General features: G+C 40.8%; 3 protein-coding genes across 4 annotated transcripts in view; 2 read left to right on the forward strand and 1 right to left on the reverse strand.

The window, feature by feature from the left end:
* The first annotated feature begins 2,276 nt into the window (after positions 1–2,276).
* On the forward strand, positions 2,277–3,592 carry UQCRQ (ubiquinol-cytochrome c reductase complex III subunit VII). 2 transcript variants are annotated; one of them, XM_082650189.1, is made up of 3 exons: positions 2,277–2,410; positions 2,568–2,735; positions 3,387–3,592. In XM_082650189.1, the coding sequence occupies exons 2-3, from the start codon at positions 2,582–2,584 to the stop codon at positions 3,479–3,481; spliced, it is 249 nt and encodes an 82-aa protein (XP_082506315.1). In that variant the 5' UTR covers positions 2,277–2,410; positions 2,568–2,581; the 3' UTR covers positions 3,482–3,592. The 2 variants fall into 2 exon arrangements, with proteins under 2 accessions (XP_082506315.1, XP_082506316.1); XM_082650190.1 differs by having other exon boundaries at positions 2,277–2,401.
* Positions 3,593–8,369: 4,777 nt separating this feature from the next.
* LEAP2 (liver enriched antimicrobial peptide 2) lies at positions 8,370–9,351 on the forward strand. Its single transcript, XM_082650191.1, has 3 exons — positions 8,370–8,504; positions 8,734–8,873; positions 9,181–9,351. The coding sequence occupies exons 1-3, from the start codon at positions 8,448–8,450 to the stop codon at positions 9,215–9,217; spliced, it is 234 nt and encodes a 77-aa protein (XP_082506317.1). The 5' UTR covers positions 8,370–8,447; the 3' UTR covers positions 9,218–9,351.
* A 225-nt stretch (positions 9,352–9,576) lies between these two features.
* The window catches only part of AFF4 (ALF transcription elongation factor 4), a 93,480-nt gene continuing 75,089 nt past the window's right edge, over positions 9,577–27,967 (reverse strand). The window contains exons 19-22 of the mRNA XM_082650176.1: positions 21,016–21,109; positions 20,107–20,150; positions 18,658–18,878; positions 9,577–15,943 (exon numbers count right to left, since the gene is read on the reverse strand). Of these exons, the coding sequence (XP_082506302.1) occupies positions 15,816–15,943; positions 18,658–18,878; positions 20,107–20,150; positions 21,016–21,109 (487 nt within the window). The 3' untranslated portion in view covers positions 9,577–15,815. The remainder of the gene's footprint in view (positions 15,944–18,657; positions 18,879–20,106; positions 20,151–21,015; positions 21,110–27,967) is intronic.

The following is a 27,967-nucleotide window of genomic DNA, read 5'->3' on the forward strand; positions in this document are numbered from 1 at the left end:
GGCTTGGAAGAATTAGCAAGAAACACGTTTCCCCATACCAGTCTTCTTCCTAAAAGCCAGGAAGAGCCTCTGTTGGTCTCTTAAATAAATGTTAGGTGTGTGCGTGGGCTAGGTTCACTTCTGTAATCAGACATCAAGGATGCCTAGCTGAAGGTAATTTTATCAGCTGTATGTCAAACAGCTGATAACACCCTATTTATCCAATTTCTCCTAACTAGATACAGATTTACTTGGTTATGTAGCTTTCCTTTTCCTTTTCCCTGGCATTTATTTAAAATTGCTTAAGTTAATGGACTAGTTATGTAGCTGAAAGGCTAAGAGGAATTGAGGAAGGCTCTTAAAATAAAACCACCCATTTTCTGAGAGAGATTAGCATCCTTAAAGTGTTCCTTAGGTGCTTGCTGAAACTTCCAAGGGACATGGAAAGGCTAACTAATTATTCATGATGATACACAGATCTGTTGGTATGCAACTTATGGTATTCGGTTTACTCTCCCTCTCTATTCTCATCACCTCTCCCACTTCCAGGTGCTTAGAATAATTTACTGCATGTTGATTTGGAGGGTGAGAGAAAGTCACAATTGGCAATGAAATTCCAGAGAGCACAGAACTATTAAGTTGCCTAGTTCTCTCAGGTAGCTTAGTAAGGATATGTACTTGGAATACTGCAATATGCTTTTAAAAAGGAGGACATCGCCTTTAATCCTGACTCATTTTTAAATATAATTATCTTGATGCCTTTACTTTGGTCTGCACATTCATCTATACATACTTTAGTTGAAAGGTTTAGAGGTGTTTTCAGGTGCTAGAAAATAATTGAAAGTTTTATTTTTTATTAATCACTCTAATGGTAGTAGAATTTGCTAGGATATTTTTGTTCTTAACTGTTGTAAGTATTTATGTTCTTGCCTCTGAGCTAAAATCAGGTTAGAGATTATGTTTTAGAAAAAATGAGATGCGTGCACAATGAAGAGCTGAATATACTCATGGTATAAGATACAGACCAGTCTATGCAGTACCCAGGCTGATTAAAACCGAGGTATATTTGTAAATATTTTTAAAATAAATTTATTTATTTATTGTTTATTTTTGGCTGCATTGGGTCTTCATCGCTGCACGCGAGTTTTCTCTAGTTGCCGCGAGCGGGGGCTGCTTTTCCTTGTGGTGCACTGTCTTCTCATTGCGGTGGCTTCTCTTGTTGCGGAGCACGGGCTCTAGGCGTGCCGGCTAGTAGTTGTGGCACGTGGGGTCAGTAGTTGTGGCTCGCTGGCTCTAGAGCTCAGGCTCAGTAGTTGTGGCACATGGGCTTAGTTACTCCACGGCATGTGGGATCTTCCTGGACCAGGGCTCGAACCCGCGTCCCCTGCATTGGCAGGTGGATTCTTAGCCACTGCGCCACCAGGGAAGTCCCTATTTGTAAATTTTAAGTTCATTGCCTGCCAAGCCTCCCTGGCCCGTGGCTGGTAAGCAGGATTATAAAACACAGCCAAACTGTTGAATGAGAACTTAGTCCTAGATTACACATGGCCAGCAATGCCATGAACAAAACATTCACAGACATGCTGCATCAAGTGGAAAAGTCAGTCAGCTGTACAGGACAGCGGCATCCTTAAGCAGACAGCACTTTTCCGAAAATGGAATCGCTTCCCTCCTGGGAAGTGGAGTGAACTGTGGGCAACGTGACATCCCGCCCGCGGCAGAACCCTGTCCGAGAGAAGCCGGCTGCTGTGGAGGTCGCTTCTTTCTTCCCTCCTACCACCACTAACAGCTGTTCAGCAGTTGCTGGACTATTACTTGAGGGCTCCTGTGGCTAAATTTGAGGAAACATTTTTATTCTCTCTTGGGAAAGTCTACACCCTGCCAGTGGATTCTAATCCGGTGGGTGCCAAGAGAAGTCCCAGATCCGTGTCCCTGATTCGGGGCCTGAGGTCGCTGAGAGCTTGAACATAACCGATTCCTGTTCCAGCTACTGGACAAAACCCTACAAAACGTCGCGTCGGCTGCCAGGCGGCGGCTTCAGGGGCGCTCTCCACCACGGGAGAACACCCGACCCTAAGCGCGCGGCCAGCGAGGCCCTCGAGGCCGGCGGGGCCCTGGCTCTTCAACTCTTAGTCCGTGCAGCTCCCGGGAAAGGCGGGAACCGAGGAGAAGTTTGAGAGACTCGAGAGGGTGCCCCCAGAGCCCACTCAGTCGCGCTTGGCCCCACCCCCAAGCAGGCACCACCCACCTCACGTCACTCGGCCGGGGCGCTCCTCTCCCGCCCGGTGAGGATGCCGCCTTCCTCCGGAGACAGCCGAGAAGGGGTCCTCCCGGAAGTGACCTCACTGCCTCCTAGCGCGGCGTCCGATCCTACCGGAAGTGGTGGACGGAAGCCGGTGGATCCCGCGCTGCGGAGGGCGAGGTGACCTCGGTGCGGGAGTGGGGTCCGGTAGTGCGGTCTCGGTGGCCCTGGCGGGGTGGGGGCGCCGTCTAGGCTGGGAGGGATGAGGAGCGCCGGGGAGAGCCTCGGGTTGGGGGCGGCATGTCCGGGGCCTGAGCCCAGCGCCTTTCCACCCTCCGTCCTGCAGGCGCCACCGCGACCATGGGCCGCGAGTTTGGGCATCTGATGCGGATGCGGCATGTAATCACCTACAGCTTGTCGCCCTTTGAGCAGCGCGCCTTCCCGCACTACTTCAGCAAGGGCATCCCCAACGTGCTGCGCCGCACTCGGGCGTGCATCCTTCGCGTCGCGCCGCGTGAGTGTTCTGGCCGGGCGGGGGGCTGGACTCCCATCCACAGTGGGCACTGCGGGTCCCTCACTGAGCACTCTACAGCTCGCCATACACACGTTTTCTCATTGAATAGTCCTGAATGACGTTGAACTGGTCATATCCTCCCCATCTTATAGACGAGGGAGGTGAGTCATAGAGAACTTAAATGACAGGCCCAAGGTCACTTGTGTGACTCCAGCGTCTCCCTCTGAGGTCATCTTTACCCACTTCTTAGCGATGAACTGTTTTGTGTTAAAGGTGCAGCAGATAGTGATGATAGTTGCACAACATTGTGACTTTGCTAAAAACTACAGAAGTGTACGTTTCAAAATGGTTAAATGATGAAGTTTATGTTATGTGAATTTGATCTCAGTTATCTCATTAAAATATTTTAAAATGTGCAACAGGGGAGCCATAAGGGAAGAGTTGGTCACCAATTTTCCTGGGTAAACCCCTTTCTTTTACACACCTGTAAAAATGGGTTTGTAATGTAACTTTTCTTGATCGTCTCGTTTAAGAGTGGTTTCTTAAAAACTAGAGACAGGAAGGCAGAATATGTTGTGAATCAGAAAAGAGGACTGAGATCCATGTGTCTTGTAAGTGCTCACTGCTTATTTTCATTTATTATTTTTATAGCATTCGTAGTGTTTTATCTTGTCTACACATGGGGAACCCAGGAGTTTGAGAAATCCAAGAGGAAGAATCCAGCTGCCTATGAAAATGACAAATGAGCAACTCATCTGGATAATAGTTCCTTGTCTCTGAAAGACCCTTCTCTGGGAGAGGAGTCTACATTGCAGTGTCTTGAAGACACAATAAACTTATTGTAGGCTGCACTGTTATGATTTTGCGTTTTGTGTGAGCAGAGTCCTTGGATGTGACTGTTACTTTTCAAGTTCATGAATTCCCCTCCCCAGCATGAGTCCTGAACGGTTTTGGCTAGTCTGAGTTTGGTGAAGGATTGTAGCTCGCTCCTTGTTCCATAACCTACAAGAATGTAGCTGCAGCTACTCCTGTAGCTGAACAGTCGTGGATGGCATCGACTGTGGGTAATGTTGGCTCCCTGCCCACTATTTCCATACTGACAATAAAATCTAGTAGTTACAGTGTGTCAGGTACTCTTCTTAGCCCTTTACACAAAAAAGTTCTTTTAAACCTCACAACTACCTTTGGTTTTTTTTCCTTCAAAACCACCTTTGAAGTATCATTATTACACTCATTTTGCAGATGAGGACACAGGCACAGAGACGTTAAGTAATTTGCCTCAAATTACACAGCTAGTGAATGGTAGAGCGCTAAAGTTTGTGCTCTTAGAGCTGTGCTGTACCACATGATAGGAAGTCAGCTATGAAAGGAAAGGGTGAGGTGACCCCTTTGCCTCTAGAGCTGGGGTCAGCAAGCTGGCTGTGTTTGTACCAGGTTGCTAACAGTGGTTTTTAGCTGTGTATGGAAGGAGATTTCCTGCTGGTCCAGAGCAGCAACTTTCACAGGGCAGCCAGCATCTGGCCCAGGCTGTGTCTTTCCTTCTTATTCTAATAATTGTTTCTGCCTTTCAGGAACCAAAACTACCTCAAAACAAAACAAAAATCAGTAAGATGGCACTGATCGTGAGGCAGGAGAAGGAGGTACAGCTGAGACTGACAGACTTGGGCCCATAGCCTTTAACTGTTGCTTCCTCAATGTGTTATCACACCCTCATTCCTTAGCTGTGAGCTTCGCATTCATCAAATAGATGTATTAAGACAAAGCCATAGGTCTGAGGTTAACAGTGAAATGAGTGGCGTGTAAGAGTCTGGCAGGGTGGTACAGGCTTAACAAAGGACAGCGGTGTGATGAAAACTCTTGTCTCACCAAACATAGTCTAATTTTCCTGTTTGGCTTTTTGTCCAAGTTTATTCCCAGGGCTTGCTGCCTGATCTGCAACGTATATGGGTTATAGACTCCTTTGAGAATCTGGTGAAAGCTGTGGGCCTGAAGAAGGTATAAATGCATCCTTAACCTGGCATAGTTGGAACAGGTTCACCGGCCAGGGGAGGATCGATCACTGCCTTGACAGGCCATTGATCTCTGGGTTTTTTTTCCCTCCAGTTTTAGCCCCAAGCTTCCTAGGGACTATGGCCACCCTTCCTTGTCCCATATCTTGGCTTCATTTTACCCTTAGACTTTTATTCTGGTTCTTTTGAGTCCTTTGGAGATACCAGCCCAAAATCAAACTTACCCTTTCTTAGCCCAGACCAGGCACTGAGCCTCTTGGTCTGAAACCTTTTATCCCAGGAGTGCTCTACGGAGAAGACTGTCCTATAAGCCCTTGCTAAGCTTCTGCTTTTGGATAAAATTGTTAAAGGCTGCTTTAAGCCTGTCCCTCACCAAGGGGCTTCCCTCTCTACGCTTGGAGACCCAGAGCTCTGTGTAGCATGGTCCTGCGGGGGTGGTGTGGGGCTGGTGGATGGTGTGGAATATGAGTTATATCTCAGTGCTCCTGTACATGATATGTATGGGATCTGGAATCATTTTATGGTTTATTCTATCTGTAGAAATCCATAAAGAAAAGGAAAATGGGTGAAGTCTCTTAACGAGGGATCACTGTTGTGGGCCTCTGTGCCTATAACCCACCCACCTGGAGCCTTCAGCCAGGGTGTGGCTCCTTCATCTGCTGCTGGGGCACAATCCCGTGTTCATTTAGCCCTTCTTTTCCCCAGCAGTGCACTTGCTCCCACAAGGGCTTTTATCTCTGCAGAATGCGGCAAAGGGGATTTTTCCGTCGGCCAACAGAGTCCCAGAGATACAGGCCCAGAAGTCCGTGCCAGTTCTAGCCAGCAATTGAGCAAATACACTTTGACCCTTTGTTGAAGTTTTACCTGGAAAAGTCTTTCCATTTCAGAGGCTTTCATTTTTCATTAGGCATCTCCTGCTCAGGGGCAGCAAAAGTTTCCAATTACTGTCAAGCCCTTCATGATTTCCCCTCTACCTGGAATGTGTTTCAGATAGCTGCTCATGTAGCTACACACTCTGTCTCCCATTTCACCCTAGGCACTTAACCTCAGAAACACTTGTATTGTTGTATTCAGAGTTTCCAAGCTGTAAGCTATCAAACATGCTTCAGTCTCACTTTCTTCTTCTAAATTAATCATTTGAACCCCCAAATGTCAGTGCCTGAGGGGCCTCAGAGATATGCTCCCATCTCATTGACAGAACAAGAAACTAAAGCCCAAAGAGGGCCAGGGCTGGCATCTGGTCAGCTCCCCTACCTGGGCCCCCGGCTCCTGCCTCCCAGCCAAGCATTTCTCCTTATGGACGCCTAGACCTTTCTGCTGGAGGAAGGAACATGTACTTTGGGTTGATTCATTCAGCAAAATACTTGATTGTAGAGAGCCCCTAGACTTTTACAATTTTTATTTTTTAATGTCAGGAATAGGCCACAGCTACTCAAGGGATGTGGGATGGCTGTGGACAACTTCTGTCACTTCAGTTTAATGCTGTTTGGATGCTGCTTTGCTTTTAAAAGTTTGATTTTGCTCCATATTTAAATAAAACAACTACAGAGTTTGTAGACACATGAAATACTCTCCCTCACAGTGATTCCTTCCACAGGCAGTAACTAATGCATCTTTTCTTTTGGGAGGAGGGATGGCATACAAGATAGAGGCGGTCCAGTCGTTGAGACTCTGTGCTTCCACCGCAGGGGGCGCGAGTTCCATCCCTGGTCGAGGAACTAAGATCCTGCATGCCTTGCGGTGAGGCCAAAAAAAAAATAAGAGGCTTGAGCTACAAAGGCTTCTGCAGTGTTGTCACACCCATGATGATGAATAGTCCTCCCCGCGCACAGAGGGGGCCCAGAGCCTCAGGCCCTTATCCTTGGCTGTCGTATTGGCTTTATAAGTTAATACAAAAGGCTACTTTGATTTTCCTTGAAATACAGGAAGGCAGAAATGGAGGATTAGGAGAAAGTATCCGTCTTTGGAATCAGCACTTTCCAAATCCCATTTGGCACATCCGTCTACGCTCAACAGGAGGCTGGCACTCAGTCCACAGACCCAACTGGCTCTAGGATATCACGCTGTTCAGTCTTTCACTTAATCAGATTTGTGTTCTTACCCAGTGTTCACTAGGTCACCACACAGCCTCTTCCCCACCCCACAAAAGTTCTAGCTAAGCCCCTACTTGGGGTCATTCTGTATCAAAGCTCAGGAGTAAAGGGAAGGAACAGCTGACTAGTCTCAAAATTGCAGGATTGCTTAGGTGAGTTTGGCATAGTTCTGCTTCTCAATGTTCCTTAAGTGCAAGCAGTGGTATCTCCCTCCAGGCCTTGCCTGGTCCTGAGAGGACTGGAACCAAGCAGACAGATCTGTGGAGTCACAACCCGCCCAATCCCAGCTCTGAGGCCCACCATACCACCCTCTTCTCCCTTGGCAAGAGGATTCGTGACTGTCCTGTTCCACCTTCAGTTGTGCCACATCTCTTCCACTTTTCCTTGGGAACAGGCAGGCCCTCACCACATATCCAACCTGTGAAGATGAGAAGGGCTTTGGGAAGAGGTAACAGCCAGGTGTTCAGGGAGACACAAGGCTGAAGAAAAATCTTGTTGCATTTGTCTTCTTGGCTTTTCCTTCCAGGTTATAGGAAAATCTGAAGTCCTATTTATCTTACTCAGAATTCACACCTTTCCACACAAATTTATTAAAATGTCTATGTCATTTAATGGGTACCCATAACTACTCATGGTTTAGGTACATGCTCTTTCTTGGTCTAGAAACTTGTGTTGGTTCCTACTTAAGGTGACAATGTTTTGGGCTTTGGAGAGATCTCAGCCCTATGCCTGCTTCCCTGAGGCTGCTGGAAGGATGTGCTCTGTAAAAGGCCCAGTCAGCTACTGGCAAGAAAGCTAGTAATTCAAGGTTGACAATGTTTATCACCACCATCAAGCTCTCTCACTGATTTAGGGGCCCCTGCTATCTCCTCATTCACATTTTAAAAAAGGAAACAAAGTCAACCTATACTTATTCATTCAATTCACCCATGATTGAAACAACCAGTCAGTCCTGATTGCCCTTCCCCTGGGAGATGGCAGGTAGGCCAGACTTTGAACTTTCTGCAGCTGGGTTTCCATTCTTTACAGAGATGATGTGGAACAAATAATTAGGGTGATAGTCCATCTATACAAATGGGGATCTGGGGCACTTGTAGACCATGCTTGCTGAAGTATCCTCCCACAGATGGGAGATAAGGGCCTTATCCAATTGCCTGTAACAAAATAGGTCAGTGCTTTCCTAGACAAGGCTGAAAGGGGTCAACACTATTTCTGAAGACCTCATTATTAGAATTCTGTTTTGACTAAAGTGATCTCACTAAGCTATTTTGGAATCAAAACGTGGCTAGGTGTCTGGTCTCCCTCAATGGCTTCACGTGGCTTTTCAAAGGGGAGGCGGTAGTGCTGACTTTTGGCAAAATGGGTGAAAAGGTCCACGCCAGCAACAGATCACTCAAAGTCCAGATGAGGGATCAGTAAATACTACATGCCTGAAAGGCAGGCCTTGAGCACATTCCTCTCTGGTAGACATTAACTTATTAAATTGACCCTGACTGCAAATATAAACTTTGCCCCCATCTCACTTGGCAACCATAGAAGAGGCAGATCTACCTATAAAAGGGAGTGGGAACTGTCCCCAGCCTTCATGATCCAATATCCCATCTACTGAGATGTGGCACCTCAAACTCTTCGCAGTACTCCTGGTCTGCCTGTTGCTGTTAGGCCAGGTAAGAAGAGAAGGATACATACGTGGGTGGGTGGGGATGGTAGTGGTGGTGGAAGAACTGTAAGCAGACCTTGAGCACCAGACTCAGTCCTGAGGAATGGACCCTCTGCTCTGAGTCTACAGTATCTGGCGGGGGGGGGTGGGGGGTGGGGTGGGGAATCATTATTCCAAGTTGTACAGCAAGGCTTCAACTCTTCCATACCTGAGGTGAATCTGTCTTTGTCCTACAGGTATATGGCTCCCCAATACCAGAATTGAGTTCAGCAAAGAGAAGGCTGAGGAGAATGACCCCATTTTGGAGAGGGGTTTCCCTCAGGCCCATTGGAGCCTCCTGTTGGGATGATTCTGAATGTATCACAAGGCTATGCAGGTACTCCACAAACCTGGGCCCAAGAGGCCTGGGAAGCTGCGCAAAGGAGAGATCAGCACATACACAGACCTAAAAATAAAATTGGGGTGGAAAAGTGCCTGGGTTGAGGTGGGAGCTCCACGGGGGAGAATCCCTCAAGAGTTAAAAGCCAAGAACGGCTCCACACAGGTACCATGAAAGAGTAGTTCCTTTCCTTTCTTCGCTCTACCCTGAGATTGGATATCAAGCAGAGGAAGGAAATGCAGTAGACGTGGCTCTGGGCACTGCTAGACCTCTGTCTTAAAAATCACCTTTTCTTTTCCCTTAGAAAAAGACGCTGTTCCCTAAATGTGGCCCAGGAATGATGTATATACACCAGGGGAAAAGAGGACAGCACTTACCTACAACAATGCTCCGTTCTATGGAATATTGATTAACTGCATTTGGTTGGAGGCACTTAAGTAAAGCAATGTTGTGTTTTTAGATGTTTAAAGACAGGTGTATGCTTTAAATTGGTCTCCGTTTCTTCTTACAATGTTGATATGCAGATAAGCATAACTAGTCAACTTAAGAGTTTATTTTTCTATGTATACTATAAAATGTCTCAAACTGAAATTCTGGCAGCCTGGAATTCATGCTTTTGAGGGGAAGAAGGATTTATTTTGTATACTATAGAAAACCCAGCAAGGCCTAATAATGTGTTAACTTCTCAATCCGGAAAGCGCAGTGAGAGTTAACATTTCTTGAAGAAATAAAGAACACAATGGCAGGCTAAAGGCAAAAGTTTACTAATAGCTAGTGATTAACCTCAGCAAGTTCATAAACTATGGCCCTGGATCCTAACCCTTCACTCCACGTAAAGAACATTTCAGTGAGGTGTCAAAAGACAGGCGATACTGGCACTCAGTACCTGACGATGTGCCCTAGTTTGTCTATGAACAGAGAACTGGAAGAAAATGAAACAATAAAAGCCCAAGCCATGAAGAATAACAAAAAGGATGTGTATGAGATTGCTGTTGGAGCAGGGTGAATTCTGATCTATGCAGAAGGACCCATGGCCAGCCAGTTCAGAATTTCTATAATCAGAAATTAAGACCTGGACTGATGGGACCAGACTTTTAAAGAAGAGTAGCACTGGACCCTAAAATACAAAACAGAAATTACACGAAAAGGGCAAAGTAGGAGTTGAAGAAGTGTAGAGAGCAGTGTTTATAAACTTTAATACAGAAAATCTATTTGATATTTATTAAACTTCGTTTCTCCAGCTATGGTTTGGCATTATACAAAGCATCTTAATGACACAGTAGAGTTAAAAAGATCTTTACAAATTGAAATGTGATACCCTTGTCTCCAAATATTTTAATTGCCATAAATTTGTTTAAAAATACACATTAAACGCATGTTTGACACTCTAAACTTTCTATAATCTCAATACCACAAAATACATATAATATACTATACAGATGTGGAAAAATCTAGTTAGTATATAATACTTTGCTCACCATTAACAGCTTTGTTATGTGAAATGCACATACTGACTTAGAAATCCTAGCTTTTGAGCCCCAAAGTACCTCTGAAATTTTAATGTATTACAACAAATAAAAATCACAGTATATAATTGAAATTTTGGTTGAAAATGTCAGATGCCTAAATATTTTGGATAAAAGAAATGTAAAACAAAGATTTGGATCATGTACAAAACAAAGGCATTCTATCAGACACTAACAGTACCTTTCTGCAGAATCAACAAGGCTTTTATCAGCGGCATTACCTCCCCTCCAAAACCCTCCCCAAATATCAAACCATTATTCACCAAATAATTTTAATTTCAAATAAAAGGATTTTCAATAAATATATAAGTATTTCCATCCTCCATATACAAAATTTCTTAAAACCATTCAAAACGGAGGCTAGATAGAAATTTTCATAACTGTGCTTACCAACCCTACATCCGGTCCTCAAAGGTGATGCCTTTTCAGGCACTACCACCTGGGCCAGCTCTGTTGGTGAGCCCCGTCCCATCCCGCCCCGACCCCAGTACTGCTGAATGCTCATGTCAATGATTTGCCAGGTGTGTGCATAAAGTTGTAAAATGGGGACACTTCTTGAACAGCAACAACAAACTCAACAGTATGGATAATCATGGCATTGATTTGAAAGGCAGCATTTCCAAATAGATATTTTCCAGAGAGGAACACAGCAGGTAGAAAATTCCAATGGATAAAACCTGAAAAGAAACCCTATGTGGAAGCAGTAAGAGGTCAAAACTGAATATTACTAGAATTTCTGGGTGAGAGCTTTTTTCCCCATACTCATTTAGAGAGCTTTTTAGCTGTTTCTTTTTAAAAATGGGAATTTATGCTTAGCCGAGCAATGGTGGCAAGGAGAGGTCCAAGCTGACATTCCTGAAAGTCAACTTCATTATATGACGATTACTTAGGTTGCTATTTTAGGTTGCTTAAAGATTGTAAGATTTGGTTTAGACTTAACTCTAATGCCTTATTCTGTGACCAAATTCTATCAAACAGAAGAGACTGAGATATTCTTTCCATTCGCTTTTCTGGAGACTGTAAGTTCTTTTTAATTAACCATATGGTTCGAGTAAATAGAATCTGTATCTGCTTTACCAACTGTTAATAACTTACTTCCTATCACTTGCCAGCTTAGTTACAGGGTCTAGGGGTCTAAAATGAATGTCTCTATTAGTGAATATGTGAAAGATATGCTCACAAACATGAACAATTTGGCCTCTTGTCACTACATATTCTAAGTCATTCAATACTTATCTCTTCTATTTATTTTACTGAATAGCAACCTTAGATGTGCAATATTATTTATTATTGGAAAAAAGTTTGCCTCTCCAAGACATAGATAGATACATGAAATTGAAATGAAATCTGTGTTCCACATAATTAGGGAATATGAGTTATAGGAATCTATATGGATTTGAAATGTTTTGCTTCCCAATTTATTTAGGAAAAATAAAAAATCATCACAATCTGCCTAAAGCATCATTCCCAGTAGATGTTCGTGGGACCCAGAGGCAAACTTCTATAATTCAAAATACATTATGAGGCCCTTTTGTTCAATTAGCAACTGGAAAATTAAAATCCTTCCCACCCTGTAAGAGCCCTATTATACTACGGAAGGGCTCAAATATATTTTAAAAGTTAATTTACTACAAATCATAGTAATTAAGCTTTAACAATCTAAAAGGAATATACATTGCACCCTTGAACATTAATATTCAAGGTGTCAACAAGAAAGTGTCTTAGATCAATTTAATAAATAATGTGGAAATAGTTGCACTAAGCTAAAATACTAAACACACACATTTTTGACAAACTAACTTCATGTTTTCATACATACATACATACATATATATAAAGTGTGTATGTGTACATAATTTTAAAATCCGAAGTCGCATACCCTCACACTTATAAGAGTGCACAGCGTACCTCTCCCCTACACAACTAGGCATCACTGACTGGAGCGATCACGGGCTGTGCTGAAACTCCGCAGAGTGCTGCTGGCCTCCAGAGCCAGAGATTTCACTTAGAACAGGTGTGTTTTGTAGGCTCTTGCTTCACAATGCAAGCTTATTCAATAAGGTAATTTCTCGAAGTTACTGTCATTAAATATAAAAATGATGCTGTCTGATCTAGCTGATTAAACCTTTCTTTAATGAAAAGAAACAAACAACAATTAAAAAACAACAACAACAGCGAACCTAATAAAGCCATAAGTGTGTCGCTCAAAGTGCAACCCAGATGCCTGTGGATCCACCAGCATGAGAGCCCCACAGAGCACAGGCATGTGTGGGCACGTGCACACATTTCTCTAGACAGCTTTTACACTGGAGAGTTAAACTAGTGATGCTCAACCTTCTCTACTCTTCAGCAACTACAGCTGTAAATTTATCTGAAGTACTCATTGCTTATAAAGTCAGTTCTTAACTACTTGCCCAGAAAAAGGTGGCACTGAGGCAAGAAATGGGCTGAATCCTCCCCAGCCAGACTGGACCTGTGCTGGATTGAGGAAGCCTGAATCACCTGGAGGGGAGTGCTCCCCACAGCCCAGCCTAGGCCGGGCAAGACTATACCATGTGACAACTTCATCCACCATAGTATGTTCGTTGGTTGCCTGTAAAGAGTCCAGTGGGGTAGGCTACTGCCTCCTGGCATACAAGTGTGGTCTTAGAGCAGTCAACAGAGTAATTTTTTAAATAGCTGCTATTTTTATAATTAACTATATTAAATACAAGTCTCAGACTAAGTAAGTTTTTAGCTATTTGTCAAAATCAGTTGTAAATAGTTAGAGAACACTGAAGACACCTACTGAGGAAGAAGGAATGGTCGCCTGTGAAGGAGTGCAAAGTATGTGCTGGAACAGATGAAGACAGACAGAACTTCTGAGGAGATGGACACAGAGGAGAGGGAGTGGTGTTTCCAGAGACTATTACACTGAAAATTCAATTATTTAGAAAAGGATTTTGATCCATTGCCCATTACCACCTGGTGGGAAAAACCCTCAACAATGAAAAGCTTATAAAAATTCATTTTCCAAGAATTAACACAGTTTTAGAGAGAGAGTACTTTACCACAGCACCAAAAAACATGCAGGAAATTCTGCTTTAACAAATTATCACTGTGATCTGGGAAATGCTCCTGCTACCTCTCAGGACCCACAAGAGACTAGAACACACTGGAACTCAGAAGTGCCCCACTGGCTGCTGTTGCTGGAAGTCTAAAAGCTCAGAGGATACTTTTTCCATTTCTAAGATATCATGGAAAATTAAGGAATCAGACTCAGAGAAATCAGAGAAGAACAGGACAGACATCTACTTGATTAACTGTGGCAAGTTTCTTACTGAATAACGATCACTGAGAAGCTGTCCTCTTAAGGAAAACTGTTCCTAAAACACACTAAGATTAAGTTAGCAAGGTATCAGAGGCAATTTCTCCAAGGGAAAATTGTTAAATTCAGCATAATTTGGAGATCTGAATCTTCAGCGATATGCAAAAACAACTTGAGGTACAAAACCATTAAGAAGCTCTATAGAGGCCACAGGACAATGAAAGTTCACTAGCTTCATAAGTAACTGTAGACTCAGATGCAGAGGAGTCATTATACCACTGGGCTTGGAGATTTTCTATCCCTTCTTTCCCATTTCAAGCCTTAGCAATCATCTATAAATAGCAGGGCAATCCTTTTTTCTGATTGGATGGATTCATTTTTGAAATTGGGAGAAGGACAAACTATTTTTTGAAGCAGCATTACCCAACAGGTTAGACTAAGTCATGTACCAAAGCATTAGCTTTTCTGAAAGAATTAATCTTTATGTGACCCTAAAGGACGATTGAAAAGGAAAGAGAATTTAACATTATTACTACAGAATACCAACCATATGGGTGATCTGCAACTAGTGTAAAACTTCATCTGTAAACAATCCATAGACCCTTCATTTAAAGGTAAGATTTAAGGCACACCAGACATGATAGGGGCACTAAAAACAAAAGATAGAAGGTATATTTCTCACTTTTGACTCCTATATGCACCTTATAGGGAAAGGTACTTTGATATACAACTCTTACAGAGCTGGCTTCTCAAGCTCTACCCCTGCTTCCCTCCCCTTCCCAAGAGAATTCATACTGAACCAAGTTAGGTACTTTTCTAGTGTGAATTTTCTGATCCCATCAGAAACATACATCATTGATGAGGGCCTTCATAATACAAAGGTAGTAAACACAAGACAGGTTTAAAAGGAGAAACTGATCATCTCTACATCAGGCATTAGAGCTCTAAGTTGTATAGCAAAAGCACACACACCAAAGCTCCAGCCCATTCCTACATCAGTCACTGAATGCTCCTATCAGAGCATCACAATCTAGTGTGGGAAAAAAATTTTAAATTAGAATTCTGAAGAGAGATTTTACCCTACAAACACCATCAATGCAAGAGATATAGGCAGCAACGCTCAGGAGTTAGATCATCCTTTGTTCAACAGTAACTTATTCTGTTTCAGTTAAGTGTCAAATTATTAGTAACAAAAAACCCCAAAAAACAAAAAACATGGTTTTAATAAAATCCATAAGGTTCAAGATTGTCCTTTTATGAAACCCTTCACATGATATGCTTCTCCTAGAAAGTTTGCCTGCCCTCTTTTGTAATGCATTAAATGCAAGTTATAGTCACCTTGTGATTGCTATAGTGTTATTAACACATGTTCACAGTTCTTGAAATAATGCATACCAAATCAGACACATTTCCTTTTACATCCATGTAGAACGCCATCTTCTCATATTTAAGTGATTTTTCATGTGTAGAAGAATATCCTTAATACTAAGTATAAATTCTGCAATAATAAAATTGTACTTAAGATCTGAAGTAATATCAGGTAGTAGGTGTAGAAAGAACATGTCCACATTCTAGATGAACCAACTCTTACTCTTAGAAGAGTTACCACAAAAAGACATTATTTTTAGGTAACAAAGCTCCCAAAGTATATAAATAAAAATGCCTACATTAAATTTACACAAAATATTCAACAGAGTAAATTCATAGGCAGAAATAACTAAGTTTTAAACTAGCCCCAATCTGGGCACTTAAAAAAATTAAAATAAATAGAATTTCAACTGATTAGTTATGAATTGCAACTGAAATTTCAATCTTATTACAGATCATTGTAATAAGATTACATAATAATGATTACATAATCATTACAGAAACCAGCTTATCAACGTGCTGCAGATTTAAAAGCATTTAAATAATTTTTCATATTGGGAATATTGAAGGGGTCAAACTACATGATGGCTTTGGGTTATAAAAAACAACACATGAACCAGGGAGGAGAAAACCATTCCTCATTCTTAGTGTCGACTAGGTGGTATGTTATGGCAGTTTTCCTTCGTGATGTGACACAGTGTTGTGGAGAAAATCAGAGGCAACAAGAATGTGTTCAGTTCAGGATATCAACTTGGCATCCTGGCGAAGCCAGTGCAGTCCCTGCCGGGTATAACGAACTAGGTCTGTCATGATGCTTGCGTTAAAGATGAGAGGACCCATTACTTTATCCAGTTCAGCAAAGAATTCTAGAAAACCAAAAACACTTATTAAATGATGCACACTCTTTTAAATAAGTGCTTTATAAAGTTTTTAGTCTAGACTGTAAAATGCTATTCATATAAAGTAAAAAGCACTCCCTCCTGCACTAAAATAACTCTTCGTGTTTTAAAACAAATCATCCCATAGTTTGTCAAGTTATATTTTTTCCCTAAGTCACGAAACATTTTTAAAAGACTATATGGTCAGGAATTAAGAGTTACACATATAAACAAAATGTCACTGATGGAAATTGCTAGTATGCAGCAAACATTATTAAAATGGAGACCTAATTCTACAATGTACTATGACTCAAAACATTCTCTGCGTACTGTTTTTGTATAAGAAGCAAGTGGTACAAAAAAGGAGGATGTTATCTGCATTTTTCCCGATAAGAGCCACTGTGAGGTTAGACAACCTTTCTGCTATAATCATATGTCATACAACTTTGATACATTAAATCTCATGTTTTAGACAGTAGTTTAAAAATGTAAGAGACAGAAATGAAAGGATTCTTCCTATGCAAACAAATACAGACTGATGTGCATGTAAGGCAGGGTGCAGAGAGGAGGAAGGAATGATAATATCCTGACATTTGATCCCAATGCAATTTTGGAAGAAGACGGATGTAGGACTCAGTAAGGAGAGTTTTTACATGTGCAGTGATGACAAAGACCTCAGTATACTTAAACAAGATAAGAAGTAATCAAACAGTTGAGGAGAAAAGAATCTTCTTTATAGAATTCCAGCTAATAAATTCCTGATGAATTTTCTGTTTCCTAATGGAATAGCACATGTAGGTGATGACCATCAATGGATGCTAAAAGCCTAAGTTAACGTTTAATAGGGAATCTTAACATCAAACTGAGTCAGGCCGACACCATCTGAATGAACCAATGGTCAAATCTTATTGACACTAAAAAAGGGATAACCATTACATGCCTCGTAATATGATGTAATAGGAAATATAGAGTAACACCTATGAAAAGTTCTTATCTAAAATAATGAACTTGAATCTAATCAAGTCTCAAGATCTAATCTATCAGCATGAACGAAATGAGGTGGACAGAAGAGCAAGCTAAATGTACCATGAAGAAGTAATCAGCCAAATCTAGACTATGACACATGCTATGCTGCAGTTTCTCCTTGACATCAATGGCATGCCTGCCCCCCCACCCCCCCAAAAAAAAGTGGAGAAGAGGGAGATACTTAAGAGACTGATTAATGAATGTTTGGATTCTGTTTGAAACAAACCCAACTGTTTAAAAAAAAAAAGGCATATTTGAGAAAATAGGGAAATCTGATGGGAGACTATGTCTTAGATGACATAAAGGAGTTATTGTTAATTTTGGTGGCTGTGATAAAGGCATGGCGGTCATGTTTTTGAAAACTCCTTATCACCTAAGGATGCGTACCAAAGTATGTTCAGGTGAAATGTCGTATCTGATACATGCTTTAAAATACACAGGGTAAAGAAAAGTAGGACGGGGGGCAGTGGGGAGTGGTCAAGGGTGGGAGATAAAACAAGATTAGCAAAATATGTTGCTGAAGCTGAACTTGAGTAAAAGGTACATGGGGTTCATTATACCATTCTCTTTCCTTTAGTCAATGTTTGCAAACTGCCACACAATAGGTAGGCAGGCAGACAGGCAGGCAGGCAAGTAAGTGTGTAAGCAAGGAGCCCGGGAGAGAAGAAAGAAATGAGGGGGGAAGGGTTGGAGGGAGGGAGGGAAAGGAAAGGAAGAATGATGCCAGAAAACTGGCATCAGGGAGAAGAATGTAAAGTAGGGATGACTTAAGAAGAATTTCAGCTTTGTAACCTTTCCTGAGTAGCACTGACAATATTTAAAATTTTAGAAACAAATTAGGTTTTCAAAAACACAACTTTTTATTGCATGTTGGGGTTCCCCTTCTACCTTTCTCCCACTATTATCCCTCTTTAGGGATAGGAATTTTTCATTTTCATCTGATTACCTGTTCATGCTATAAGTATTTAAATATACTCTGTGACAAAAGGACACTTGATTGATTTGCTACTTTAAGTGTTTCTCTACAAAGGAACTGCCTGAATAGATGCTACACACACATATTTACTAAAAACATCTACTAAAATAAGATGGTGTTTATCTTGTTCTTTTCCAAAGATCCTTAATACTTTCTAATTCTCAGTGTTCTTAGTTTTGGAGATAACAAACAGGGTGCAAGACCTCAAACGACCTAATATTAAAGAATGTTATACGTCTATTCATTTTGTAGTCTCTTTTATCATATAAGTTTCTTCCAATATACCTAAAAATTCAATATGAACATGCTTTCTTATATATTAAACATCTCATATGTACAAGATGTCTGGATGTAATCCTATGCCCATAGCCAAATTTACTGTTAACTATCCCAGAGTAGAATATATATTTTATTACTTTTACAGTATAAGCTGTAATTAAATTTGCCTGAATAAAGGCATATTTGTCTTAGACCAAAAACTATTTTTTGTTTAGTTTGTGTCACCACTATAGTACAAGGTATTTTTTGACTGAATTCAGTATATTCACGATTGATAAGCAATGGCAATCAGCAAACTGATTGTCATTAACTCTAGACTAGATAATAAACTAAATGCATACCAGAGACTTATACTTAATTATATCATAAAAGCTCTTTTTAACAATTCCATCATTCAGATTCTCTCCAGAGACCTCCCTACCTTTCTGCTCTTTGGAAAGCTGTTCAGCTTGGTCCCAAATTTCGGTGGCATAGAGGAAGTTGGATGTAACCTGAACATAGCTGGCTGCCATGTGGTGGATCCTCTGTGGAATGGTCACTGAAGAACCACTTGCTGAAGCACTACTGGCCCCAGAAGAATAATTTCCCGAATTGCCTGGTGACAGCTTTGGAGAAACAGGGGAAGGCATCCCAGCAGCTTTGCTACACACAGAGAAATAGGAAGTTTATTCATATGAATATGGTGAATGTGAGGAAATCAATGTACTACTGGCTCTTCCTACATGAAGACTTTTAAAATTTAAAGATTCTTTTAAACTAGAAGAGTTTCGAGAGAAGTACAATTTCTTTTAAATAAATACTTAGCTCACTGAAGACCACTGCGAATTATCATTTTATCTAGACTCTTTCCTTTAACAAACGGCAACAGAACAAAAGATGGGAAAGAAGTGAGGAAGTCATATACCTTAGTAGTAGCGGTTCCAAGACCTAGAAGCTACATCATCTCACTCCCAGCTCAACACACTTTCCACCTATTTGGGCAAATAATTGGGTACTTTCCAACTGTTTCATAGAAAGCTGGCTGGATTAACAACTAACGCACAAAAAAATGTGGTAGTAGATGGAAACATCTTATTTTGAACTCCGTAATTTCTGGTACTTTCCTAGTTTAACCAACTTATTCAGAGCTGACAAAGAAGAACAGCTTTCTCAATCAACTGCAATCATCTCAAGCTTCCTGTCAATTAAGCATTTCCTAGAAAACACATGTTGAAATCTGGCAGGTTCATTTCAGCAGTACTAAAATTTCTGAAAAGGCCCAAGACCATAAAAAAAGGAAAATCAAACAGTAGTTGAGGGGAGAAAAGCTATTTGTTAAGAATATTTTTATCTGCACATTTCGCACTTTAAATGTGGTTAAGAAAATACATAAAGGCAAAAGACAGACTGTCGATTAGCATAAACAAAATAATTGAACAAATAAACTTAGGAAAAAAAGATTTCATGGTGTTTTTCCTCCTTTTTGTGGGTGGGTGGGCTGGGAGTGATGTGGGAATGGAGAAGAAACCGTAATCATGCCACTGTTATTAAATTCGTGTCAAAACATGAGTAAAGATAAGCTCAAGGCGATAAAAACCAGGCTAGCCACAGAAATCAAACTGTGAGAAGGGTTGAGGTGCTGTAAAAAACTTAAGACTTCTGCAGGTGAAATGTCCCCTCTTTAATCTTTCTAAGATCATGTTCATGATATTTTCAACTTAAAAAAAAAAACAGAAAAAAATACTTTAAAAAATACATTATTAGACATGGCCTTAATTTTTTTTTAAAGTTGTCATCTTTCCATTTTTGGAAAGTGGCCAAACCCATTCCACTTTTACATAAAAATAAATAAACTTGTCACATAATATTTTATAGAATAAAATTTACCCACCTTCCCAAACCTGGTGATGGTGCTTGAGAATTATTATAAGAATTCTGTAGAGAAAAGAGAACGTACTTAATAAAAAACAACAACAACAAAAAACACTACTTATGAGGTACTAAATATATTCAAAAGCTTTGGGCCAGTACTGATCTTACGAAAGTTTACAAACTTAAGAAACCAAAATGTGTGTGTGTGTGTGTGTGTGTAAATGTGCAACAGAAGGAAGTTATTTAGATGGGAGCTGGGGTGTTGTGGAAAACTGAAAGGGAGAGACAAAGAATGAGTAACATTCAGATGGATAAAGAACAGGGGAGACGGCAAAGAGAGGTAAGTCATACTATGTACAAAGGCTGCAGAAAAGAGAATGTATATGACCCATACAGTTTATCTACAGCAAAGGTTTAGAAAAGGAACGAGAGAACGACAGAGAGAGAGAGAGAGAGAGAGAGAAATCTTGAGGGCCTTGCAGGTCAGGGTAAGAATCTTTGACTTGACTTGACTCTGCAGGGAATGATAAGCTATGAAAGGGTTCCAAGTCATAATCAGGGCAGAATTTTAGGAAGACTTATGTAGTGCTATCATGAAAAAACGTATGAAGATATTTTAGGAAACTAAGAGAATAATTTAAGGAGGATGATAGTGAAAACAAAAGACCATTTAAAAAGTATAAATTAGGTTTTGTGATAAAAATAGGCTACATCTACTGAAATATTATTAAGAGCTACTGAATATGGCTCCATAGGTTCTACAATCAGATACGTGTGCAGTTTAAACATCAAATTATTTGAAAGTTCCCAAATAGTAGCTTCTCCCCTGCTCTGGTAGGGAAAACATGAGGGCACTTCTGGGGTGGAGATAGGAGACTTTATAAATTTTTTCCCCTGGGAAACAGATACTCCTCTTTTGCACACTTACCTTCAGGTGCTCTGTTAGTGTCTTTGAATACTTCAGAGCAGTTTCTTTCTTCAGTTTGAATAGCCTCAGGTACAGCAAAGACTGGCATCGCAGGCTAGCCAATGGAAAAGGGCAGCTTATTTACCAGGACAACAGACTCTGGCCACATCTGTATAGACAACCTTTGCGTCGTGCCAGACTACATGACTGGCTCATGTGAGCAGACCATGGCATAAGGACAACAACACTAACTCTTAGGCAAAACCAAAAGATGTGATCATCTTATGGTACATACCCTAGGGAGAGGAAGGAAGGGGAAGAGACCTAGGACTAGCCTCCTATTTGTTGACATTCAAAAATCAAAACCTCACCTACAGGACATCAACATGTTATTATAACATATGAACTAAAAAAATCCCTGCGGGGAAATTCCCTGGCATCCCAGTGGTTAGGACTCAGTGCTTTCACAGCCACGGTCTGGGTTCAATCCCTGGTCAGGAAACTAAGATCACGCAGGCCACGTGGCATGGCAAAAAAAAAAAAAAAAAATCACTTTGGGGCAGAATCTCTACATCAAATTACAATATAAATAATGTAAAATAGTAAAACTAGGAACTCAACTATGAATATCACAATTCTTTCCTTTTTATACATCTTTATTGGAGTATAATTACTTCATAATGCTGTGTTAGCTTCTGGTGTACAACAAAGTGAATCAGCCATATGCATACATATATTCCCCATATCCCCTCCCTCTTGAGCCTCCCACCTACCCTCCCTATCCCACCCCTCTAGGTCATCGCAAAGCATCGAGCTGATCTCCCTGTGCTATGCTGCTGCTTCCCACTAGCTAAATATTTTATTTGGTAGTGTATATATGCCAATGCTACTCTCACTTCGCCTCAGCTTCCCCTCTCCCCGGCCCCATGTCCTCAAGTCCATTCTCTATGTCTGTCTCTTTATTCCTGCCCTGCCACTAGGCTCATCAGTACCATATTTTTTAGATTCCATATATATGCATTAGCATACAGTATTTGTTTTTCTCTTTCTTACTTCACTCTGTATGACAGACTCTAGGTCCATCCACCTCACTACAAATAACTCAATTTCATTTATTTTTATGGCGGAGTAATATTCCATTGTATATATGTGCCATATCTTTTTTATCCATTCACTGTTGATGGACATTTAGGTTCCTTCCATGTCCTGGCTATTGTAAATAGTGCTGCAATGAACATTGGGATACATGTCTCTTTTTGAATTATGCTTTCCTCAGGGTACATGCCTAGTGGTCAGATTGCTGGGTCATATGGTAGTACTATTTTTAGTTTTTAAAGGAACCTCCATACTGTTCTCCATGGTGGCTGTATCAATTTACATTCCCACCACCAGTGCAGGAGGGTTCCCTCTTCACCACACCCTCTCCAGCATTTACTGCTGCTAGATTTTTTGACAATGGCCATTCTGACCGGTGAGAGGCGATACATCATTGTAGTTTTGATTTGCATTTCTCTAATAATTAGTGATGTTGAGCATCTTCTTATGTGCCTCTTGGCCATCCATCTTCTTTGGTAAAATGTCTGTTTAGGTCTTCCTCCCATTTGTTAATTGGGTTGTTTGTTCTTTTGATATTGGACTACATGAGCTGTTTGTACATTTTGGAGATTAATCCTTTGTCCATTGTTCCATTTGCAAATATTTTCTCCCATTCTGAGGGCTGTCTTTTCGTCTTGTTTACTGTTTCCTTTGCTGTGCAAAAGCTTTTAAGTTTAATTAGGTCCCATTTGTTTATTTTTGTTTTTATTTTCATTACTATAGGAGGTGGGTCAAAAAAGATCTTGCTGTGGTTTATGTCAAAGAGTGTTTTTCCTATGTTTTCCTATAAGAGTTTTATAGTGTCCAGTCTTACATTTAGGTCTTTAATCCATCTGGAGTTTATTTTTGTGTATGGTGTTAGGAAGTGTTCTAGTTTCATCCTTTTACATGTAGCTGTCCAGTTTTCCCAGCACCACTTATTGAAGAGGCTATCTTTTCTCCATTATATGTTCTTGCCTCCTTTGTCGTAAATTAGGTGACCATATGCGCGTGGGTTTATCTCTGGGCTTTCTATCCTGTACCATTGATCTATATTTCTGTTTTTGTGCCAGTACCACACTGTCTTGATTACTGTAGCTTTATGGTATAGTTTGAAGTCAGGGAGCCTGATTCCTCCAACTCCGTTTTTCTTTCTCAAGATTGCTTTGGCTATTTGGGGTCTTTTGTGTTTCCATACAAATTGTAAGATTTTTTGTTCTAATTCTGTGAAGAATGCCATTGGTAGTTTGATAGGGATTTCATTGAATCTGTAGATTGCTTTGGGTAGTATAGTCATTTTCACAATATTGATTCTTCCAATCCAAGAACATGGTATATTCCTGCATCTGTTTATGTCATCTTTGATTTCTTTCATCAGTGTTTTATAGTTTTCTGAGTACAAGTCTTTCGCCTCCTTATGTGGGTTTATTCCTAGGTATTTTATTCTTTTTGTTGGAGTGATAAATGGGGGTGTTTCCTTAATTTCTCTTTTTGATTTTTCGCTGTTGGTGTATAGGAATGCCAGAGATTTCTGTGCATTGATTTTGTATCCTGCAACTTTACCAAATTCATTGATTGGTTCTAGTAGTTTTCTGGTGGCATCTTTAGGATTTTCTATGTATAGTATCATGTATGGTATCTGCAAACAGAGACAGTTCTACTTCTTTTCCAATTTGTATTCCTTTCATTTCTTTTTCTTCTCTGATTGCTGTGGCTAGGACTTCCAAATCTATGTTGAATAAGAGTGGTGAGAGTGGATATCCTTGTCTTCTTCCTGATCTTCGAGGAAATGCTTTCAGTTTTTCACCATTGAGTATGATGTTGGCTGTGGGTTTGTCATATATGGTCTTTATTATGTTGAGGTAGGTTCCCTCTATGCCCACTTTCAGGAGAGTTTTTATCATAAATTGATGTTGAATTTTGTCAAAAGCTTTTTCTGCATCTATTGAGATGATCATATGGTTTTTATTCAGTTTGTTAACATGGTGTATCACATTGATTGATTTGCGTATACTGAAGAATCCTTGCATTCCTGGGATACATCCCACTTGATCATGGTGTATAATCCTTTTAATATGTTGTTGGATTCTGTTTGCTAGTATTTTATTCAGGGTTTTTGTATCTATGTTCATCAGTGATATTGGTCTATAATTTTCTTTTCTTGTGATATCTTTTTCTGGTTTTGGTATCAGGGTGATGGTGGCTTCATAGAATGAATTTGGGAGTGTTTCTCCCTCTGCAATTTTTTGGAAGAGTTTGAGAAGGACTGATGTTAGCTCTTCTCTAAATGTTTGATAGAATTCACCTGTGAAGCCATCTGGTCCTGGATTTTTGTTTGTTGGAAGATTTTTAATTATAGTTTCAATTTCATTACTTGTGATAGGTCTGTTTATATTTTCTAATTCTTCCTAGTTCAGTCTTGGAAAATTGTACCTTTCCAAGAATCTGTCCATTTCTTCGTGGTTGTCCATTTTATTGGCATATAGTTGTTTTTAGTAGTCTCTTATAATCCTTTGTATTTCTGCAGTGTCAGTTGTGACTTCTTTCTCATTTCTAATTTTATTGATTTGCATCCTCTCCTTTTCTTGATGAGTTTGGCTAAGGGTTTATCAATTTTGTTTATCTTCTCAAAGAACCAACTTTTAGTTTTTATTTGTTTATTTATTTATTTATGGGCTGTATTGGGTCTTTGTTGCTGTGTGCAGGCTTTCTTTAGTTGTGGTGAGCGGGGGCTACTCTTCGTTGTGGTGTGAGGGCTTCTCAGCGTGGTGGCTTCTCCTGTTGCGGAGCACGGGCTTTAGGTGCGCGGGCTCTGTAGTTGTGGCTCGCAGGCTCTAGAGCATAGGCTCAGTAGTTGTGGCTCACAGGGCTTAGTTGCTCCGCGGCATGTGGGATCTTCCTGGACCAAGGATACCCATGTCTCCTGCATTAGCAGGTGGATTCTTAACCACTGCGCCACCAGGGAAGTCCCCAACTTTTAGTTTTATTGATCTTTGTTACTGTTTTCTTTGTTTCTATTTATTTCTGCTTTGATCTTTATAATTTCTTTCCTCTACTGACTTGGGGTTTTCTTTGTTCTTCTTTCTCCAGTTGCTTTAGGTATAGAGTTAGATTGTTTATTTGACATTCTTCTTGTTACTTGAGGTGAGACTGAATTGCTATAAACTTCCCTCTTAGAACTGCTTTTGCTGTGTCCCATAGGTTTGGGGTTGTCACGTTTTCATTGTTATTTGTTCCCATGTATTGTTTTATTTCTTATTTGATTTCTTCAGCAATCTCTTGGTTACTGAGTACCACACTGTTTACCCTCCAGCTATTAGTGTTGTTTTACAGTTTTTTTCCTGTAACTGATTTCCAATCTCATAGAGTTTGTGGTCAGAAAAATGCTTGATATGATTTCAATTTTCTTAAATTTTCCAAGGCTTGATTTGTGACCCAGGATGTGATCTATCCTGAAGAATGTACCATATCCACTTGAGAAGAAAGTGTATTCTGCCACTTTAGGGTGGAATGTTCTATAAATATCAACTAAACCTATTTGGTCTATTGTGTCATTTAAAGCTTGTGTTTCGTTATTTATTTTCTGTTTGGATGAGAGGTCCATTGGTGTAAGTGAGGTGTTAAAGTCCCCTACAATTATTGTGTTCCTGTTGATTTCCCCTTTCATGGTTGTTAGCATTTACCTTATGTATTGAGGTGCTCCTATGTTGGGTACATAAACATTTATAATTGTTATATCTTCTTCTTGGATTGATCCCGTGATCATGATGTAGTGTCCTTCCTTATCTCTTATAACAATCTTTACTTTAAAGTCTATTTTATCTGATATGAGTATTGCTACTCCAGCTTTCTTTTGATTTCCATTTGCATGGAAATATGGAATATATTTTTCCATCCCTTCACTTTGTCTGTATGTGTCCCTAGGTCTGAAGTGGGTCTCTTGTAGACAGCATACATATGGGTCTTGTTTTTGTATCCATTCAGCCAGTCTGTGTCTTTTGGTTGGGGCATTTAATCTATTTACATTCAAGGTTATTATTGATATGTATGTTCCTATGACCATTTTCTTAATTGTTTTGGGTTTGTTTTTGTGGGTCTTTTTCTTCTCTGTGTTTTCCACTTAGAGAAGTTCCTTTAGCGTTTGTTGTAAAGCTGGTTTGGTGGTGCTGAATTCTCTTAGCTTTTGCTTGTCTGAAAAGCTTTTGATTTCTCTGTTGAATCTGAATGAGACCCTTGGTGCGCAGAGTAATCTTGGTTGTAAGTTATTCCCTTTCATCACTTAAGTATATCCTGCCACTCCCTTCTCCCCTGCAGAGTTTCTGCTGAAAGATCAGCTGATAACCTTATGGGGGTTCCTTTGTATGTTATTTTTTGCTTTTCCCTTGCTGCTTTTAATATTTTTTCTTTGAATTTAATTTTTGTTAGTTTGATTAATATGTGTCTTGGTGTGTTTCTCCTAGGGTTTATCCTGTATGGGACTCTATGCGCTCCCTGGACTTGGGTGACTATTTCCTTTCCCATGTTACGGAAGTTTTCCACTATAATCTCTTCAAATATTTTCTCAGATCCTTTCTTTTTCTCTTCTGCTTCTAGGATCCCTATAATTCAAATGTTGGTGCGTTTAGTGTTGTCCCAGAGGTCTCTGAGATTGTCTTCAATTCTTTTCATTCTTTTTTCTTTATTCTGCTCCTTGGCAGTTACTTTCACCATTCTGTCTTCCAGCTCACTTATTTGTTCTTCTGCCTCAATTATTCTGTTATTGAATCAGTATTTTTCATTTCAGTTATTGTGTTGTTCATCTCTATTTGTTTGTTCTTTAGGTCTTCTAGATCTTTGTTAAACATTTCTTGTATTTTCTCAATCCGTGCCTCCATTCTATTTCCAAGATTCTGGATCATCTTTACTATCATTACTCTGAATTCTTTTTCAGGTAGATTGCCTATTTCCTCTTCATTTATTTGGTCTTATAGGTTTTTACCTTGCTCCTTCATCTGTGACATATTTTTTTGCTGTCTCTCTCTCTTTTTTTTTTCTTTTGATGGTTGGGATTGTTTTCCTGTCTACTGGTTGTTTGGCCTGAGGCTTCCAGCACTGGAGTTTGTAGGCTGTTGGGTAGAGCTGGGTCTTGGTGCCGAGATGAGGACCTTTGGGAGAGCTCACTCTGATGAATATTCCCTGGGGTCTGAGGTTCTCTGTTAGTCCAGTGGTTTGGACTCGGAGCTCCCACAGTAAGAGCTTTGGCCCAATCCCCAGCTTGTGAACCAACATCCCGCAAGCCATGCAGGGTGGCAAAAAAAGAAAAAGAAAAAGAAAAAAAGAGCAGAGCAATAACAAAGAGTGAAAAATAAAATGAGACCAGGAAACTAACAGATATGTTAGAAAGAATATAAAAATACAGATGAAACAACAATCGGAAGGTAAAACAGAACCACAATAGTAAAAAAGGGGGAAAAAAAAAAGGAGAAAAGGCCTTGGCTGTGTGGGTGGGGCTTAGGCAGGGGTGGGGTTTTTAGGCTGTGGGCAGGGCCTATGTTTAGGACCCACAGGGCTGGAAAAGGCCCTGGCGGGGGGCGGGGTTGGGCCTAGGCTCAACAAAACAGAGGGGTCCAGGCGTGCCCCTGGTTTGCCCTGAGTGGGCAGGGCAAATGCCATCCTCACCTCTCCTGCTCCTCAGGTCCTGGAGGGTCCCTCCCACTTGCCTCTCCTGTTCTCCCCCGCCTCCCTCCTATGCTCCCAGGACCCACAGGGCCTGGGAGGGGCCTGTGGAGGGCTGGTGACCCAGCCTGGGAGCCCAGCAGGCTTCCTAGGCTGAGTGGGCAGGGCAAAGCCCTCTGCACCTCTCCTGCTCCTCTGGTCCTGGAGGGTCCCCCCACCTGCCTCTCCTGTTCTCCCCCACCGT

The sequence above is a fragment of the Grampus griseus genome (genome assembly GCF_964374135.1).
Source record: "Grampus griseus genome assembly, chromosome: 3".
NCBI classification, from domain to species: Eukaryota; Metazoa; Chordata; class Mammalia; order Artiodactyla; family Delphinidae; genus Grampus; species Grampus griseus.

Bases quoted from the DNA above. Each gene is read 5' to 3' on its own strand.
- UQCRQ (XM_082650189.1), top strand. From the start codon at position 2,582: ATGGGCCGCGAGTTTGGGCATCTGATGCGGATGCGGCATGTAATCACC. The intron at 2,736-3,386 runs GTGAGTGTTCTG...TTATTTTTATAG, and splicing joins CATCCTTCGCGTCGCGCCGC to CATTCGTAGTGTTTTATCTT.
- LEAP2 (XM_082650191.1), top strand. From the start codon at position 8,448: ATGTGGCACCTCAAACTCTTCGCAGTACTCCTGGTCTGCCTGTTGCTG. The intron at 8,505-8,733 runs GTAAGAAGAGAA...TTTGTCCTACAG, and splicing joins GCCTGTTGCTGTTAGGCCAG to GTATATGGCTCCCCAATACC. The intron at 8,874-9,180 runs GTACTCCACAAA...CTTTTCCCTTAG, and splicing joins TGTATCACAAGGCTATGCAG to AAAAAGACGCTGTTCCCTAA.